Source organism: Rhipicephalus microplus, chromosome X (genome assembly GCF_043290135.1).
Source record: "Rhipicephalus microplus isolate Deutch F79 chromosome X, USDA_Rmic, whole genome shotgun sequence".
Taxonomy (NCBI): domain Eukaryota; kingdom Metazoa; phylum Arthropoda; class Arachnida; order Ixodida; family Ixodidae; genus Rhipicephalus; species Rhipicephalus microplus.
The window spans coordinates 162,385,348-162,400,764 of record NC_134710.1 but is presented as its reverse complement, the minus strand read 5'-3'; the positions used below and the strand labels follow the sequence as shown (position 1 = coordinate 162,400,764).

Below are 15,417 nucleotides of genomic sequence, written 5' to 3'. Positions count from 1 at the left end.
AGAGTGATAGCTCTACTCTGTAAGTTACGAATCCAGAAAATGACTTAGTAGATTCGTTGAAGTGTTTAGGCATTCAAGCATAGCAAAAGTTAATTCCCTCTCTTTTTCATCACATGTGCGTCATTTTTTGTTACACATACAGACAGAAATGGGGAGAGCATACTGCTGCTTGCTGTGTGTGGGTGCTAATGTGCGGAATACAATTGCGGCTTGCTTGCTTTTGGTGGCAGTTGCTGCAGCTTACCTAACCACATTCATCTAACTTCTACTATTATAGACAGTGAACAGTTTTTGATTAAATAATTTTCCATGCAGCCACCTCAAACGTGCAGGCCATGTTGGAGACTTCGTTATTTCTACAGAAGAAGCCATTGCAAAAGGCATTCGCAGGATTGTTGCTCTTACAGGTCCTGAAGCAACTAAGGTGGGCAAAGAGCTGGTCATGTCGTGTGTGTCACTTCAGGCATTTGCTTTTTTTTCATTGTGTTTACCAAAGTAGTTAAGGGCTATGATAATATAGAGCTTATGGTTTTTCTTCTATAGTAAGCCATCATTTAATTCTGCATGTGTGGGAGCAGAAAAAACTTTAGTTCATAATCAGCAACTCAATTCTTTGCAATGTAATCTGTATACAGTTAAACCTGCTTATAACGAACCTACATATAACGAATTCCTTGATATAACGATTTTTTTATTCCCTGCTGTTGCTCCATAGAAGCAGATGTATTTGTGACCTCTACGTAGCAAAGTAACAGAGAGATACAAGTATAAGGAATTTTTCCCACGGAAAACCTATGAACTTCGCACCGGATTTTGGTATGAGCACGAGGCAGCAGCGTGCACGGTGCTGCAGGCGAGAACGAGCACTCGTGATTGCGCACGAGTGAGCGGGAGGCGAGAAAGTGGGCCAGTGCCCCATGAGGCGGTGTTGCCATCAATCTTGCCACTGTGCAAAAACAAAAAACTAAAAAAAAAACTACTTTTGCGTTGGCAGTGCCACGCTTGTAGTTAGCGTCACATATGTGAAACCGTGCTGCATATGGAGGGCGCTTTACCAAATAGTTTTTTGTGGTATACGTGTCTGTGTCCGTCTCATTCACTCTTGCTTTTCGATGCAGTGCGCGTGTGCATGGTTTAACTGTGCGCCTGTTGCGGCTCCCGACGATTTTCAGATTTGCCTTTTTTTGCCTTTAATTTTTTTTTTTAATGCGGACAACCGTCTCTTCACCTCCGAGGGAATGTCAGATTAGGCGCTGATGGAAACTACGGTGACGACGGATTTTTGGAGGTGGACTTGTCACGCTGTCATCTTGCCGCACCGAGAGTTGGCAACTTGTGGCTTTCAAGATTGGTCGATTAGTTCTGGCAACAAGACGACGGCGCATTGAATGCAATTCAGTAAACAGAATAGCAGAAATTTGTAATGTTATACGAAGTAAGGCTGGCAGCCAGCTCTTTTGGATCAGATATCATGGAGCACCTAAAACGCGCTGTTGTGAGCAAAGAGGGCCGCTCTAGGAAGAAGTGCTCTTTTCACACAGTCCCCTCGCACTGCAAGCGCACTGATACTTGCCGAAATACAAGCGCGCTAGCAATCGCGACCGCCCTTAAAATCCAAGTTCATTGTTGCTGAGTGATCTCCCCTCCCCCCCCCCCCCCCCTTGTGTTTATTCATCGTCGTTTAGGACTGGTGTTTTCCTCTCTGTTGGACCATTAAACGGCAGTCTTACGCTCCTTCCAGACAACAGAGATGGGCCCATTTATTTGATCTCTGCTTCAGCAGCACTTGCACGCTTTTACTGGCTTGTGAAAGTTACGATGCACCGAGGCATGTTACAGATTTGGACTTGTTACGGAACATGGCGGCAACAGGAAAAACCCGCCAAGAGTGTCCATACAATTGCTATCACAATAGTAACGCAGTTGTTTACCACTAAATAAGAGTTTTGGGTTGTGCATCAATGAACGTTGGCCGAAGGAGCTGAATATTCTTATTTGAATAGCTTCACTGATATTGAGAATGACTGGTACTTGATGGCGCGCAAGAAGCAAGACAAGGTTATGGACTATTTTCATACGAAACAATGTGCAGTAACTTGCAGTTGACACCTTGTTATTCATTACACTGTGAGCAAATCTTAATGTTTGCACTTGTACTGACTTCCGAGGCCTGAAATTATTTAATTTAAGATTTAAATGGATATATTTTGTATTTTGAATTATTGATATATTTAACTATTTCGTGATCCCCTTCGAGTTCATTATATTCGGGATTGACTGTATCATATCACGGATCTGTTATGAAAACAGAGATGGCAAAAAACTGATTGCAAGAAGTTGCTTTGTGAACCTGTGCAATATGGCCAGTAACAGTAAAGGTTTTGCTAGATGTCAGTTTGCTTCTGTGAGATTTTTCTCTCACTATTCTCAATGTCAATTCAGAGTTTCTCAATTCAGTTCAAATCTTTTTGGTTATGCAGTGTCATATACGGATCTGTTATCAAAACAGAGATGGTAAAAACTAGCATGAAGTTGCTTTGTGAAGCTGTGCAATATGGCCAGTAACAGTAAAAATTTTGATAGCCGCCAGTGCGCCTTTGTGAGATTTTTCTCTCACAACGGTGTAATTAATTATATTTGTGAATATTATGTTAATTCAGAGTTTCTAAATTTAGCTCCAATGTTTTTAGTTATACAGTATCATATCGCCTTCTTCTGAATATATGGAAGGCTCTTGATTGTTGTATTGTTGTTGAAAAAGAATCCCCTTCATTGAATCGATGTGCCTTCACCATTGTAGTTTTCTGGGCGGCTCACTAAACAACCTAAGAATGGTCAACAGGGGTTCACCGCTCTGATCTTTCTACAAATTCTCTTCCCAGAAGTAGAGGAGGGAGTTACACAGGATGTTGTTGTATAGAATGGCAGAAAACACCTGCCTTTGAAACAGTAGTGTTCGCTTACGTTCTTTTAATCGGGTATCAGGCACTATATTCTGTACTATGGCAAAGACATCAACAACATTACGTTAAAAAGGTCAAGCAACAATGGTTTGGGAGCTTCCTCTACAAAGGAGCTTTCAGCTCATTTCATTGGGGGATCCTGCGAACATCATATGGCTAGTCAGTACGAGTGAAATGTGGTGAGATGATCCCTTGTAAATAGTCAAGTTGAGGGTAGGCATTTTTAAAGACGATAGTCTTTCTTGGAGACCTTCGACGCAAAAATTTTGGTCTGTCTGTTTGTCTGTACATTTGTCTGTTTGTCCACCTTCAGCGGTATTTTAAACAGCACCAAAGTGACCAAACGATACTCCAAACGGCCAACCCCATCCGCAGCGCCCACCAATATTACTCAAGGTTCAGCGTTCATACTTGTGCGATTGTCTATTAAAAAGCAATTATTGCACATATCTGAGGTACCATAACAGCACGTCAATATTATGTATGGGTATTTCTTACGAGAAAAGGCATAGATAAGTAATTTTAAGGATCGTAGCCTTTATAACGCTGCGCTGGCCATGCAACGCTTGCACGAAACGGCAAGTGTTTCTAACGCTTTGCTAAGACGACACAGTGGTACCTACCCGTCGCCTTGCGTTCTACACCTTATCACCTCAGAGACGGGCACGCCGTGCGTGCCCGTCTCTGAGGTGATAAGGGGTAGAATACCATTCCTCCAGAATACCATTCACTGATTTTTTTGCGCAGAACATCAAATAAACGTTTTGTTCACTCTTTCTTGATGCAAGACGTCTTTTGACGACATTTGCAGTGTAATGTGCAGATATGGGGCTAATTTTTTCTTGTATGTAAAATTTTCTAACTTGAATAACTTTAGACGGCATGTTGGTTTTGCTGCCCTTCTTGCTGCATTAGTCTCTGTGCTTCAGTCTTTGCAACCCACAAGTAAAAAGAATGGGAAGTTGATTACTGTTTGGGGGCCGCTTCAATGATTTTTTTAAGAATAATTCAAAGAGCACACAATAATGCCCTTAACAACGGTAGCTTCCAAAGGGGCCATAATCCTCGTGGTCACTGCACTGCTTGAACAGAAAGTAGCTGACATTTAATACCATGCCCAGTGCATTCTTCTATGAATGCTCTCACGCTGTGTTTGTTGTACTCACAAATGAAATATCAGCATATTAGTCTCTTGGAATCGCATGATTTTTTGAATATATAAGATTCACCTTTGTACAAGACGCACTGGCAAAAATATTGGTGAAAACAGTGTGGGTGTGTTCCAATACTCACCGCAGACGGCTAAATAGACAGCTACATGAATGGTGGCCATGTTAAGTCTCATTCCAATTTTCACATAGCCAGCAAAATAGACAGCTCCGAGAAGACAGCATCGTAGACAAATACGATACAGTCTACTTTGCTGTCCAAACAAGATGGCGGCTCCGCGAATTGCTCAGATAGATTGGATTTAGACAGAATGGTCGTCTGCACACAAGTAGACGCTTCTTCAGAAGCTCAGTGTGAGTAACGCTTAATTTTTTTTAGATTTCAAACTAAAATAATCCAGAAAATGCAACAGTTACACTTGTTTATCTTAGCTTTTCTTTCTCGACGCGAGGTGGCGCCGCGTCGCATAAAAGCCGTCCAGGTGTGTTTTATTTCTCGGACAGCATGAACTTGGTGCTGTCTTCTAAGCTGTCTGCGTAGACTGTCTACGTGCTGTCTAAGAATCGGAACACTGCCTGTGTCTTATATGCCAGAAAATACAGTAATTAAGTGAATGAATAAGTTCATTATTCACTCACTTTATTAAGCCTATTCTCAATATTTTTACTGCCTAGACAAAAACCAAAATAAAGAACATATGACAATAGACAAACTAAAAAAAATGCAGCTTTTGCTGTACAATCTGAAGCCAAAGTGCAGGTTTCAGTGCTCAGATATGGTTCCCGTCCTGTTGTGTTGCCAGTCATCGTGCTAGCTGTAATTATACGATCCCCCTTTGTCTGCAGGCAGTGAAAAAAGCGGAGCATTACCAGAGTGAGGTGAATAAGCTTAGGACGGAGGTGGAGAAGGTGTCTCAGGCTGCCCAAGGAAAAGATCTTGTCAAGCAAATCGTTGAGCTCACAGAGGTTAGTTGCTCTTTCCATTTAACATATTTTGATTTGAACAGGTGTGTGTATCATTTGAGATACGGAAATCAATAGAAGAGTTTAGATACAGCTGTGGAAAATATGTTATGTTGTTTTTGTGTGTATGGTATGATACTGTACCAAGCTATGTTACTCTTGTTGATGTACAAGAATTCCTTCGACGTTGGTATCGTGCCGTCTTATGAAGTTTTTTTTTTTATTGATGCTAAGCTTTGAAGATGAATAAAATACTAAGTTTTATTTCTTTTTTGCAGGAGATCTCTCAGTCTAGTATTTCCTACTGGAAGAAGGATGAGCTGAGAACTGACCTAAAGAACCTCAAGAAGAAGCTTGATGACCTTGACCGGAGCAACAAAGCTCAGGCACAGCAGTTGGTGCGCAGCATGCCATTTATATTTTCTTTAAAATGCAAAGCATTTCTTTGCATACTGTAGATACTTTGTTTCTATCTACGTATCTATCTATCTATTTATCTCAGTAGGTCAACAGATCGCGTCATGCATGAAGTTATTTACTTCAAAGCATACTTGGACTGTACGCCATACTCTTGCTGTATTTTGTATCGTGCCAGCTGCAGCTGCACAGCACTTGCTGTCGCGTGTAACAGCATGTAATTCAGCTGTTTGACCAATGGTGCGCTGGCCCTTGGTAGCTTCCATGTAATGCCCTGTGCCGATTGCACCAATTTGATACAAATCCCCATTTTTGCGCCGAGCTTTGCCAAACCATGCAGTTCGTGGAAATTTCGCCACAGTGCACCAAAATGCACGACCAGCCTCAAAATTTTCTCAGTTGTGCTAATTTAAGCAAGAAATAGAAGCCACGTTGGTTACTTGCAGTTTGCATCAATCAGTTCAAGCACGCAGACCCCAACCCTAAATCACGGTGTCAGATATATTCCAATTAGGTCAGGAAACTCACGAGATGTGATCAACCAGCTGAAGTAAAAAAGCCATGCACCCATCACTCCGCTGACCGCAGCGAATACCCAACGGCGGGACAACGCAACTTTTAGACAAAAATTTGTTGCCTTAGTCACCAACGCTTTGTGGGAAATATGAACTTCCTAGTCGGCAAATGCAGCTATGGCATGTTAGCAGCTAGACCAGGAAGCGCCGTTTTTCGCACGCGAACAGAGTCGACGTGCTGCAAACGCCAGACCTTGGTCGCCATAGCAAAGGCACATAAAACATTTTCCAGTGTTAGTTGCGTCGTGCTAGCGATAAATGTCCAGTACTGTCCCCGGATCAATGAGCGCATGCCGTTGTTACTTTATCTGGTAGAACCTCTTGCAAGTGGGCTGAGAAGTTGTCGCCTAAACCTTACCCCATGAAAAAAAAAAAAAGAAAAAAAAAAGAGGAGAGGGGCAGGGTGTAGCGGCGTTTGAAAATTTCTCGGCCTTGCTCTAACCTGCACAGAACGCTGTTTAAAAGCCACCTTTGCCTCAGTTCATTAGTGCCCTGCGAAAAAGCGTATGTGATTTGGAAGGGGCTCTTAGCACCAGTCATGGGACACAGTTGCACAGTATACACATGCGTGTATACGCCGCACAGCTACCAAATTTGACTCGAATCCAGGCCGACCCTGGTTCTAGGCTCACCCCCCAAAAGTCTGAAGCCCAGAAAAAAAAAAAGAAAAATAACTTACCTAGAATGAAACAGCAAGACGGCATTCACAAAGAGAAAACATTTATTTAACATGAAGATGAAACAAAGCAGTTGGTCCATCATGCAAACAACTTGAAAAATATATAGGTGCAAGTCCTGTTACCTATGTTTTTTTGTCGTCCTTTTGCGCTGCTTCTAGTTGCATCATAAAGATGCCGTCATCATTTTGAGTTGTCGTTGTTGTTTATCATTTGGAATAGTGTATCGCATTGCTGGTCCCTTTAAAAAAAAAAAAAATGCACCAGTTTCATTTGTTTTTTTTTTTTGCTGCCCCTACTCCTCAGTATGACTAATCCCCAGATTTTCAAGGTCGCCAGCTTGGCAGATTCACATTTGAATTCACAGTTTATCGAAGTATTTGAAAGATGCAGCAACATGTAATGTGGATTTTATTATTGTTTCCTCAGTGGGGTGGTTCAAAATACTACTTTAATTGAAATAGCAGTGTTCATGTTTACTTGGCACGATTAAGGTGATGTTGAATGCTTTGTAAACTTTTTTTTTGTGATTGTAAGCCTTCTGTTCTTATACTGCTCCAAATTTGGTCTTTCGTTTGTGATAAAAAATGTATGTTTTTTTTTCTCGGAACCTGCTCCGAATTTGTATTTTAGGGCTCCAAAATTAAAATTTCACTGCTCCGAAAATTTTTCCAAATTTTATTTTGGTTTTGCACCCCTTGCGCTGGCCTGCCTATGCGGCAGTAGCCAAGTTCCATTATGCTCAGGTCATGGCTAAGCACACTTGAAGGTATTCATGCTAAACATTTAAAAGCAAAAGTAGAGTACCTCTAAGTATATTCTAGGCTTTATAGCACCGCGCATCCGGGCAAAGGCTGAGATGCGCTCTCCACCGTACCAAAAGAAGACGAGGCAAAAGGTACATCTTTTGTGCCTGTCTGTCTTGGCCCCTGCAATTTGAACTCTAGGCCTACGCCACCTGCCCAGGCATCAGTTGTGTTTGGTATGTTGTTGGGGTTGCGTGCTTCTCAGAGTTCAGTTGTTAGATCGATGGCGAGGTCAAAAGCAAAGAAGTACTTACAAGTGCTTTTGGACTGGTACGCAGCTGAGTTTCCGTGATTTGTGACTTTGCGGGAAGGTGGCAAGTACTGATTCTGTACCACATGCGCCTGTGATGTAAGCGTTACAAACGATGGCAATGCTGTTATAAAGGTGCACATCACTTCACAGAAGCATCAGAAGTACGTTCATGCTGCGGGAAGGCAGGACAACATCGGAAGTTTCTTCCAAAGGGGATACGATGCGATCAGAGTGCCTGTTTACAAGATTTCTCGTGCAACACATCTTGCTCCTAACGATTGGTAATCATGCATGACCGTTGCTTCGGAAAATGTTCCCAAAGGGTGAGGACGCGAAGCAGATCATACGAAAACAAACTGCCGTCATCAAGAAAATGCCTGTAAATGTCGAAAACACTATAGTAGAGCCTCTAAAACGGGGTGTTTTTGCAATCGCAGTAAATGGAAGCAACGACAGGGTGTTGCAAATTGCAAATGTCTCAGTAATTTATAATATGCACCCCCCCCCCCCCATCCCTGTTCGCTGCGGTCTCCCGAATTTTCGTGCTGCTAGGTACTAGATTGGCAGGTATGCGACAATGAAACTTCTAATAATATCCAGTATTTTTTGCATAGAAGTTATTTATATTGAAGTTTTACTGCATTTTTCAGTTTTGATGGGACAAGCTTGTATGCCATTTACAGACAAAGAAGCATATTCTCTGGTGGTGCTTGTGCTATGTGTACTTTGTGAAGCTGTGGGTTTCGTTGAACAGCCCACTATATTTACTTGAATCTAACGGATATCTCTCTTCCAATGAACTTATCGTATTTACTCGCGTAATGAATGCACTCGCATGGTAAACCCACTTGAACACCCCCTCAGCCACCTCGGCTCGCTCCACTCTCCTTTTTGGCTGCTACCGCGCTGTTTTGTTTTTCTTTCTATCTGTGCGCAGCACATTCTTTGCCTTTTCAATTATTTGTGCACCACAGTGAGGTTCACGAACGTTGCCAGTGTAGAGAAATCGCAGCTGACATGCATGCTGTGAGCGAAGGTCACGAAACTACCGGCACCAATCAATGATCGCTTCCTGCAAATATGAAACATAAAGGCCCAATCACATGCACGCTATTTTCTCGAGTAATGAAGACAGGATTTGCTGTCGCCATGGCTGTCGCGAAGGGCTATTCATCGCCATCACGCCACAGGTTTCTGGAAAACCAGAAAAAACTGCTTGTCGTCCAGAAAGGAGTATGACGATTTCCAGATTCTGGTAGCACCCCTGATTGTGCTTTGGTTGCAATTAGCTCTTCATGCTTGGTATCTGCGCGTACTTCGAGGAATGAAAGATAGAGGCTACCTCTTCTACAGTCAGTCCTCATATGGACAGCAAGGTGGCGGCCATATTTCGTGATGAATGTTGTTATCAACAGTTCGTTTTGAGGCTTCAGTGGTAGCTTGGTACAATGTTTGTTACTTTTTGCAATGTCAATGGCGGCTGCGCGGTTGGTTGCCTCAGAGTTGGAACAGGGTGTCGTAGTGTCGGAGCTCATGCTTCTGGGCACTCCTTGAGATCACAGCAAATACTACTGTTGTAATTAAACTATTGCGAGAGAAAAAAAAAAAACCCACGAAACGCTTTTCTGGAATGAACAAGCAGCGCAGGGACAGCTTGCAGAAGATAGCACCATTAACCACCAAAGATGAGGGAAGTGAAACAAGGAATGAAGCTCTTTCCGAACAGTGTATGCGTATGTCGATTGCAAAAGGCTAAGCGGCCGAACCTTTTTTTTTTTTGCATTAGTGCATTTTTTATTCATCACAAAAACGTTTCCATGAAATAATTTGCCCGGAATAGCAAAGTAAATGTTGCCATGTTGAAGATAGTTGCCTCGTGTCTTTCATGGGCATGTGAGGCCTGTGTGAGTGGCACAAAGGGACATATTTAGCCAGATATCGACCAGGAAAAGTTCCCATGGGCTGAAAGCAGAACAAGGTCTGAGTCTCAAAGACAGCCTTGCAGACTTTTGTAAGCAACTGTGTGAAGACCTAGCCAATTGGGGTAACAATTTTTTTGTTAGCATGTGGTCAAGGTATCGGCAAAAGCCATCTTGGAAGTGAGAAAAACTGGATCGCAGCAGAAAAGGAGCTGCCAAAAGAACAAATTTTCTATTCTATGAAGGCAAATTGTGCATGTAACTTCCTGTTTATTTTTTATGTACTTCCTCTTTATTTTTTAAATCATAAACGTAGGGGAATGCCACAGCTTCATTTTAACGATGCTAACTCTGCCTTCAGATGAATTTTCATTTATGAGTGAACTTTAGGTTCGAGAAAGTGTTAATTGAGTGGAAGTTTTGTGCGTGTAACTCCCTCTTTTTTTTTTAAAGTCATAAACATAGGGAAATGCCACAGCTTCATTTTAACGATGCTAACTCTGCATTCAGATGAATTTTCGTTTATGGGTGAACTTTAGATTCGAGAAAGTGTTAAATGCGTGTAAGTTTTGTGCATGTAACTCCCTCTCTTTCTTTTTTATGTCGTAAACATAGGGGAATGCCACAGCTTCATTTTAACGATGCTAACCCTGCATTCAGATGAATTTTTGTTTATGGGTGAAGTTTAGATTCGAGAAAGTGTTAAATGCGTGTAAGTTTTGTGCATGTAACTCCCTCTCTTTTTTTTTTTATGTCGTAAACATAGGGAAATGCCACAGCTTCATTTTAACGATGCTAACCCTGCATTCAGATGAATTTTTGTTTATGGGTGAACTTTAGATTCGAGAAAGTGTTAAATACATGTAAGTTTTGTGCATGTAACCCCCTCTCTTTTTTATGTCGGAAACATAGGGGAATGCCACAGTTTCATTTAGCAATGCTAACTCTACATTCAGATGAATTTTTGTTTATGAGTGAACTTTGGATTCGAGAAAGTGTTAAATACGTATAAGTAAAGTATGTTGTATCCACATGTCACATTTCACTGCCTCCCACTGGTATGAGGAAAACAGTCCAATATGGGTAATTAGCTGTTTTAGTGTCTGGATTGGAGTATGTATAACTTCGTACTGTGAAAACTGTTTCTTGCTGCTTTTGTCTTCATCCAAAAATGAAATCTCTGAATGTTTGTTCTGCACAGGCAATTGAGACTGTCAAGAAGCTTCTGGAGGACAAGAAAGATTGCGACTACATTGTTCATGTACTTGAGGTTGGAGACAATGCTAAGGTGCGTGAATGCTTATGGTAGCAGCACAGTGTTTGTGTCTGTGGTCTTGTACATTGCAATAGTGCAGGGAACAGGACATGACTCTCTTTTTATTGCAGGCTCTCGATGCTGCATTGAAACAAGTGAGAACATTGACGCCCAATGCAGCTGCCATGTTTCTAAGCCAGGATACTGAAAAGGGAAAGGTCATCTGCTTGAGCACAGTGCCGAAGGTAAACTGCTATTTCAGGCTTACAGCTGAGCATTATGTAGTGGCAAAATTATTACTTAGTGAATAACTCGTGTAAGTTCAAGTGGCATTGTCTCTGCCAGTGGTTCTCAGCCATGAATGTGCCGGGGACCCCTTGTGGACTGGTGGAAGTGATGGGGGACCCCTTGCAGCGGAGGGGTCGAAGGGGGGGGGGGATACGTAGGTAAATTAACACAAATGGAGCGTGAAACAGGTGCCTTTCATGAGGCTTGTGCTAATATTGAATTTTAGGCTCAAAGCGAATAGTGATTTTGGTCAAATAATTTCGAATTGAATTTGAGTAGTGTATAGGACATACAAAGAAAAATGGGCATATTTATTATGACCTAACTATAAGCAGCACAATATATTTTTATATTGAAATAAGGCCTCTACGCAATTTTTTTTTTTTTGTTCACAGAAAGTTAGAATAACTTTGAGTAGTAGCGGGATATGAGTTTCGGTAGGATGCTAGTGATAACTGGGAAAATAGGTAACATTTTAAATTTTATTTTACATGAAGCATATTAGCTGTCATAACAAGCTTTTAAGCTTAATAAAATGATGAATTGATTTGAGAGTAACATGTTCATTTAAAGAGGCCCTGCAACACTTTTTCAAGTAGTTATGGAACCAGTAAACAAGCTTGTATCGCAAATTTACCACAGCAAAATTTTTAGAATCAGTCCAGTACGGGCGGCGGAGTTCCCAAAATCAGTCGCACGCTGCAATTTAATTCTCTCTTTTCATCTCGACAATATAGCTGAAAGCTAAGCAGGGAGGAATGGCACTGTGAAAGAAAATACGTCACATGCACGTCGTGACCTTGAGCACCTCTTTTTCATTTTTTCTTAGAATATGCGGCTTTTCAGTGTGATCACGCCCGCACGCATGGACACGTCGCGGCATCCCGCTGCAGCTCCAGTGATGACTGAGTGTGCCAGGTTTAAATCAGCCGATGGCTGATGCAATTGCTGTGACGAGGGATTTTTGAGCTTGTGGTGTCATTTGCCAAGAGAAGGGAGTAATTTTCAACTAGCTTTGAGAATTTACTGCAAATTGCAGGACACGTGCTGCGCTATATTTGGCTCGCGTGTTCTCAGAAGCCTTGATTATCGATCGGGAGCGTTTTCTGGCTATGCTCAAAAAGTGTTGCAGGGCCCCTTTAAATTTGCAGGGGGACAACGCGGCAAAGTGGATTTCCTCTGGTTGGGTGCTTTCACGGTTTAGCACTCTGACACTGCAGCCACAGTACCTTTACAAGCCGTAACATGCAGATTAATATACTCCTGTTCATTCATTGTAAATACTTCGAAATTTTTAATATTTTAAATTCGAATCAAATTTGAATATTCTACAATTTGTTTGAATATTTAAAGAATTCAGATATTCGCACAAGCCTACCTTTAATTGCAACGAAAAACATCAAACAAACGTGCCACGTCACTTTATTTTGGACAGTTCATCAATACGTGGCACAGTCGCGCTTAAAGAAAAATGCGGGTGAAGGTTTCGCGTATTATAGAAATGGCTTTGCGGAGCCTCTAGGGTCCGGCGACCCTGATTTGAGAACCACTGGTCTATGCAATTCACAGAGTGGTTTCTGGCGTACGTGCATGCTTTGTGGGTTTATTGTAGTCCAGGTTTCTTTACATAAAACAATGAAAAGCCACACAGAGCATCTTTAGGATTAATGGCAATTTTCTTTTTGGTGATCTTTTTTCTTTTTTGTTTATATTTGCTTGTTTCCCTTTAGTCACGAGTCACGACTATGTATGCGTGCCCAAGATTTCTTATTTGAAAAATTTCTACCGATTCGCTCAACTTTCTGTCGTTCGTTACTGCTTGGCACTTTGCATGCTTGTATGAAATAATTTGCTTAGGATAGGGCACAGAACAGTTATTCTAAAATACAACTGATGAGAAATAGCTCAGTGCATGCAAAAGCTCTACACATGGCAGTTTTTGTGCCAGTTAGATCAGTGCCATTGAATGCACCGTGCAAATGTTTTAGTCTCATGCACAGAAAGTGAATACTAGTTGAACTAGCCGTGAGATTTTCATGTCATTACAGTAGCCAAAAGTTGATGAACCTGAAAACGAAAAGTAGAAATGTTTTTTTTTTCTTTTTTAGAACAACTTTGTTTGATTTTTGTGTTAAATTAGGGTGAATATGAGAAGTAAAGTTCATTAGCGTTTAGTGTTTGCCCATGTGCTGCCTAGGCTGCTTGACATATGTGCTCGAAATTTTATAATGTTTTATAAAATTTAGAGTACAGTAGACTCTCAGTAAACAAAAATCTGTTAAACAGAACTACTGCTTAAACAGAATTATTGCCTCTGCAGTTATTGTGCATTTCTAGTCATCTCTCCGTAAACAGAACTCCTGTTAAATGGAGCATATTTTTCTTGGCCCCTTCAGTTTCTATTTAATGACAATCTACTTTATATAAGCAAAGCTTGACTCTTATTTTATTATACGGGTGTTCTTTGCTTGCTACTGATTTACTGCCAAATGTTTATAAGTTTTGTTTTGGGAAGCTGTGTTTAAAAATTTAATACAACCAAACAAAGTGTGTACTGTTTGTCCAAAGAGATTAAAACTGGCCTCAGTATGAAATTGTACCTCAGGAAAAAAAAAAAGAGAGACTTCAATACTAAATTAGAAGCATCCTGTAAAAGCGAGATGCATGTGAATATTTGTTTACTTCTGATGTCCTTCTGTAGACAGGTTACTGTAGCTTTTTTGTGTTTAGAAAAGGATTACCATTTCAACCTGTTAGCACAACTGCTTTGTGGGAGTATAGATGTGACTTGTGAGCTTTGACACACCATTTGGGCAGCTATCTTTCCTGTGTTTTACTTCACAGTGCTTATTCTTTCCACAACCTACTTTGTAAAGCAGTCTTATTTTCTCCGAAAAGCTGTAAACATTCTTTCCCAGTTTCACATCTGTAGTTGTATTGTACTTGCATTAGCACAACCAGGATCCATTTATTTTATACCTGTTATTATGCTGCATGATAGTGCACATGCATCCTATATTACACAATTGAAATAGCAGTTCTGCATTTTGAAAGTTGAGATAAAGGAGAGTAGTGGAAATTTTAAGGGTTCATTTTTCTCTGTTAGACAAAATAGTTTATTAATATTGTTAAGGAAAAAGAATACAAAATACAAAATGACAGTTTCCAACATTAGTTTATACCTGGCAAGTGGGTTATGCATAATGGCATAAATGTTGGAAATGAGAACCTTTCATGGTGGTCTAGTCGTTGTAGTGGGTTACTGCTGACCTGCAGGTCAGGCGATCGAAACCTGGCTGCGGCGGCCGTATTTTTAATGGAAGAGAAACTACTCGGGGCTCGTGTGTTTATATTTAGTTTCAAGTCAAAAACGGCAGGTGGTAAAAATTTTTGGAGCACTCCACTATGGCATCATTCATAATCATATCGTGGTTTTCAGACATTAAACTCCAGCAATTATTATTATTGTTAGAAGTGAGCACTCTGAATTGTGCTGTTATGTAACATTTGCTTCTATGTCCTTATGGCACAAAACCTGCTTGTAGTTTGGCTTCGGTTTTATTAGAGTGAATTCAGGCTGTGAACCTACAAGATCATGTTTGTGTCTTGCAGGGCATTGTTGCAAGGGGTCTTACTGCCAATGCTTGGGTGAAGGAAGTGTCCGACGTGATTGGTGGAAAAGGTGGTGGCCGAGAGGAGTCTGCCCAGGCTATTGGCAACAATGTAGGCTCAATTGAGAAAGCGCTGCAGGTGGCCAATGAATTTGCCAAGCTCAAGCTGGCCTGCTGATGCCTACGCAGGATATTGAAACATCACTCCTTTTTTTACTGGTTTTTCTTTCTAGTATTTAAAGTAATAAATTGGTACTTTGTAATGAAAACAACCACACCTACTTTGAAGGAGACTTATTAGCTGCTCAAAAATGCACACTATTTCTAACAGCTTTGCATGATATGGTTTATCTCTGGATATTTTAGTATGGAAATTTTCTTAGATAGAAGCTTTTCATAAAACGGAATACAAAATCTGTGTATAGTGGTACGTGCAAATAGGACCCATGTGAAAATGGTACTAGTGGTGGACTGGTGCTCTTTCAAAAAATTTTTTTTACTATACTTCTGAACTGGAGTGA

The 15,417-nt window shown here is 41.0% G+C and overlaps 1 protein-coding gene across 1 annotated transcript in view; it reads left to right on the top strand.

The window, feature by feature from the left end:
- The window catches only part of LOC119177103 (alanine--tRNA ligase, cytoplasmic), a 94,743-nt gene extending 79,570 nt beyond the window's left edge, over positions 1-15,173 (top strand). Inside the window, exons 18-23 of the mRNA XM_037428489.2 lie at positions 316-424; positions 4,979-5,098; positions 5,374-5,493; positions 10,944-11,030; positions 11,129-11,242; positions 14,898-15,173. Of these exons, the coding sequence (XP_037284386.1) occupies positions 316-424; positions 4,979-5,098; positions 5,374-5,493; positions 10,944-11,030; positions 11,129-11,242; positions 14,898-15,074 (727 nt within the window). The 3' untranslated portion in view covers positions 15,075-15,173. The remainder of the gene's footprint in view (positions 1-315; positions 425-4,978; positions 5,099-5,373; positions 5,494-10,943; positions 11,031-11,128; positions 11,243-14,897) is intronic.
- Positions 15,174-15,417: the final 244 nt, after the last annotated feature.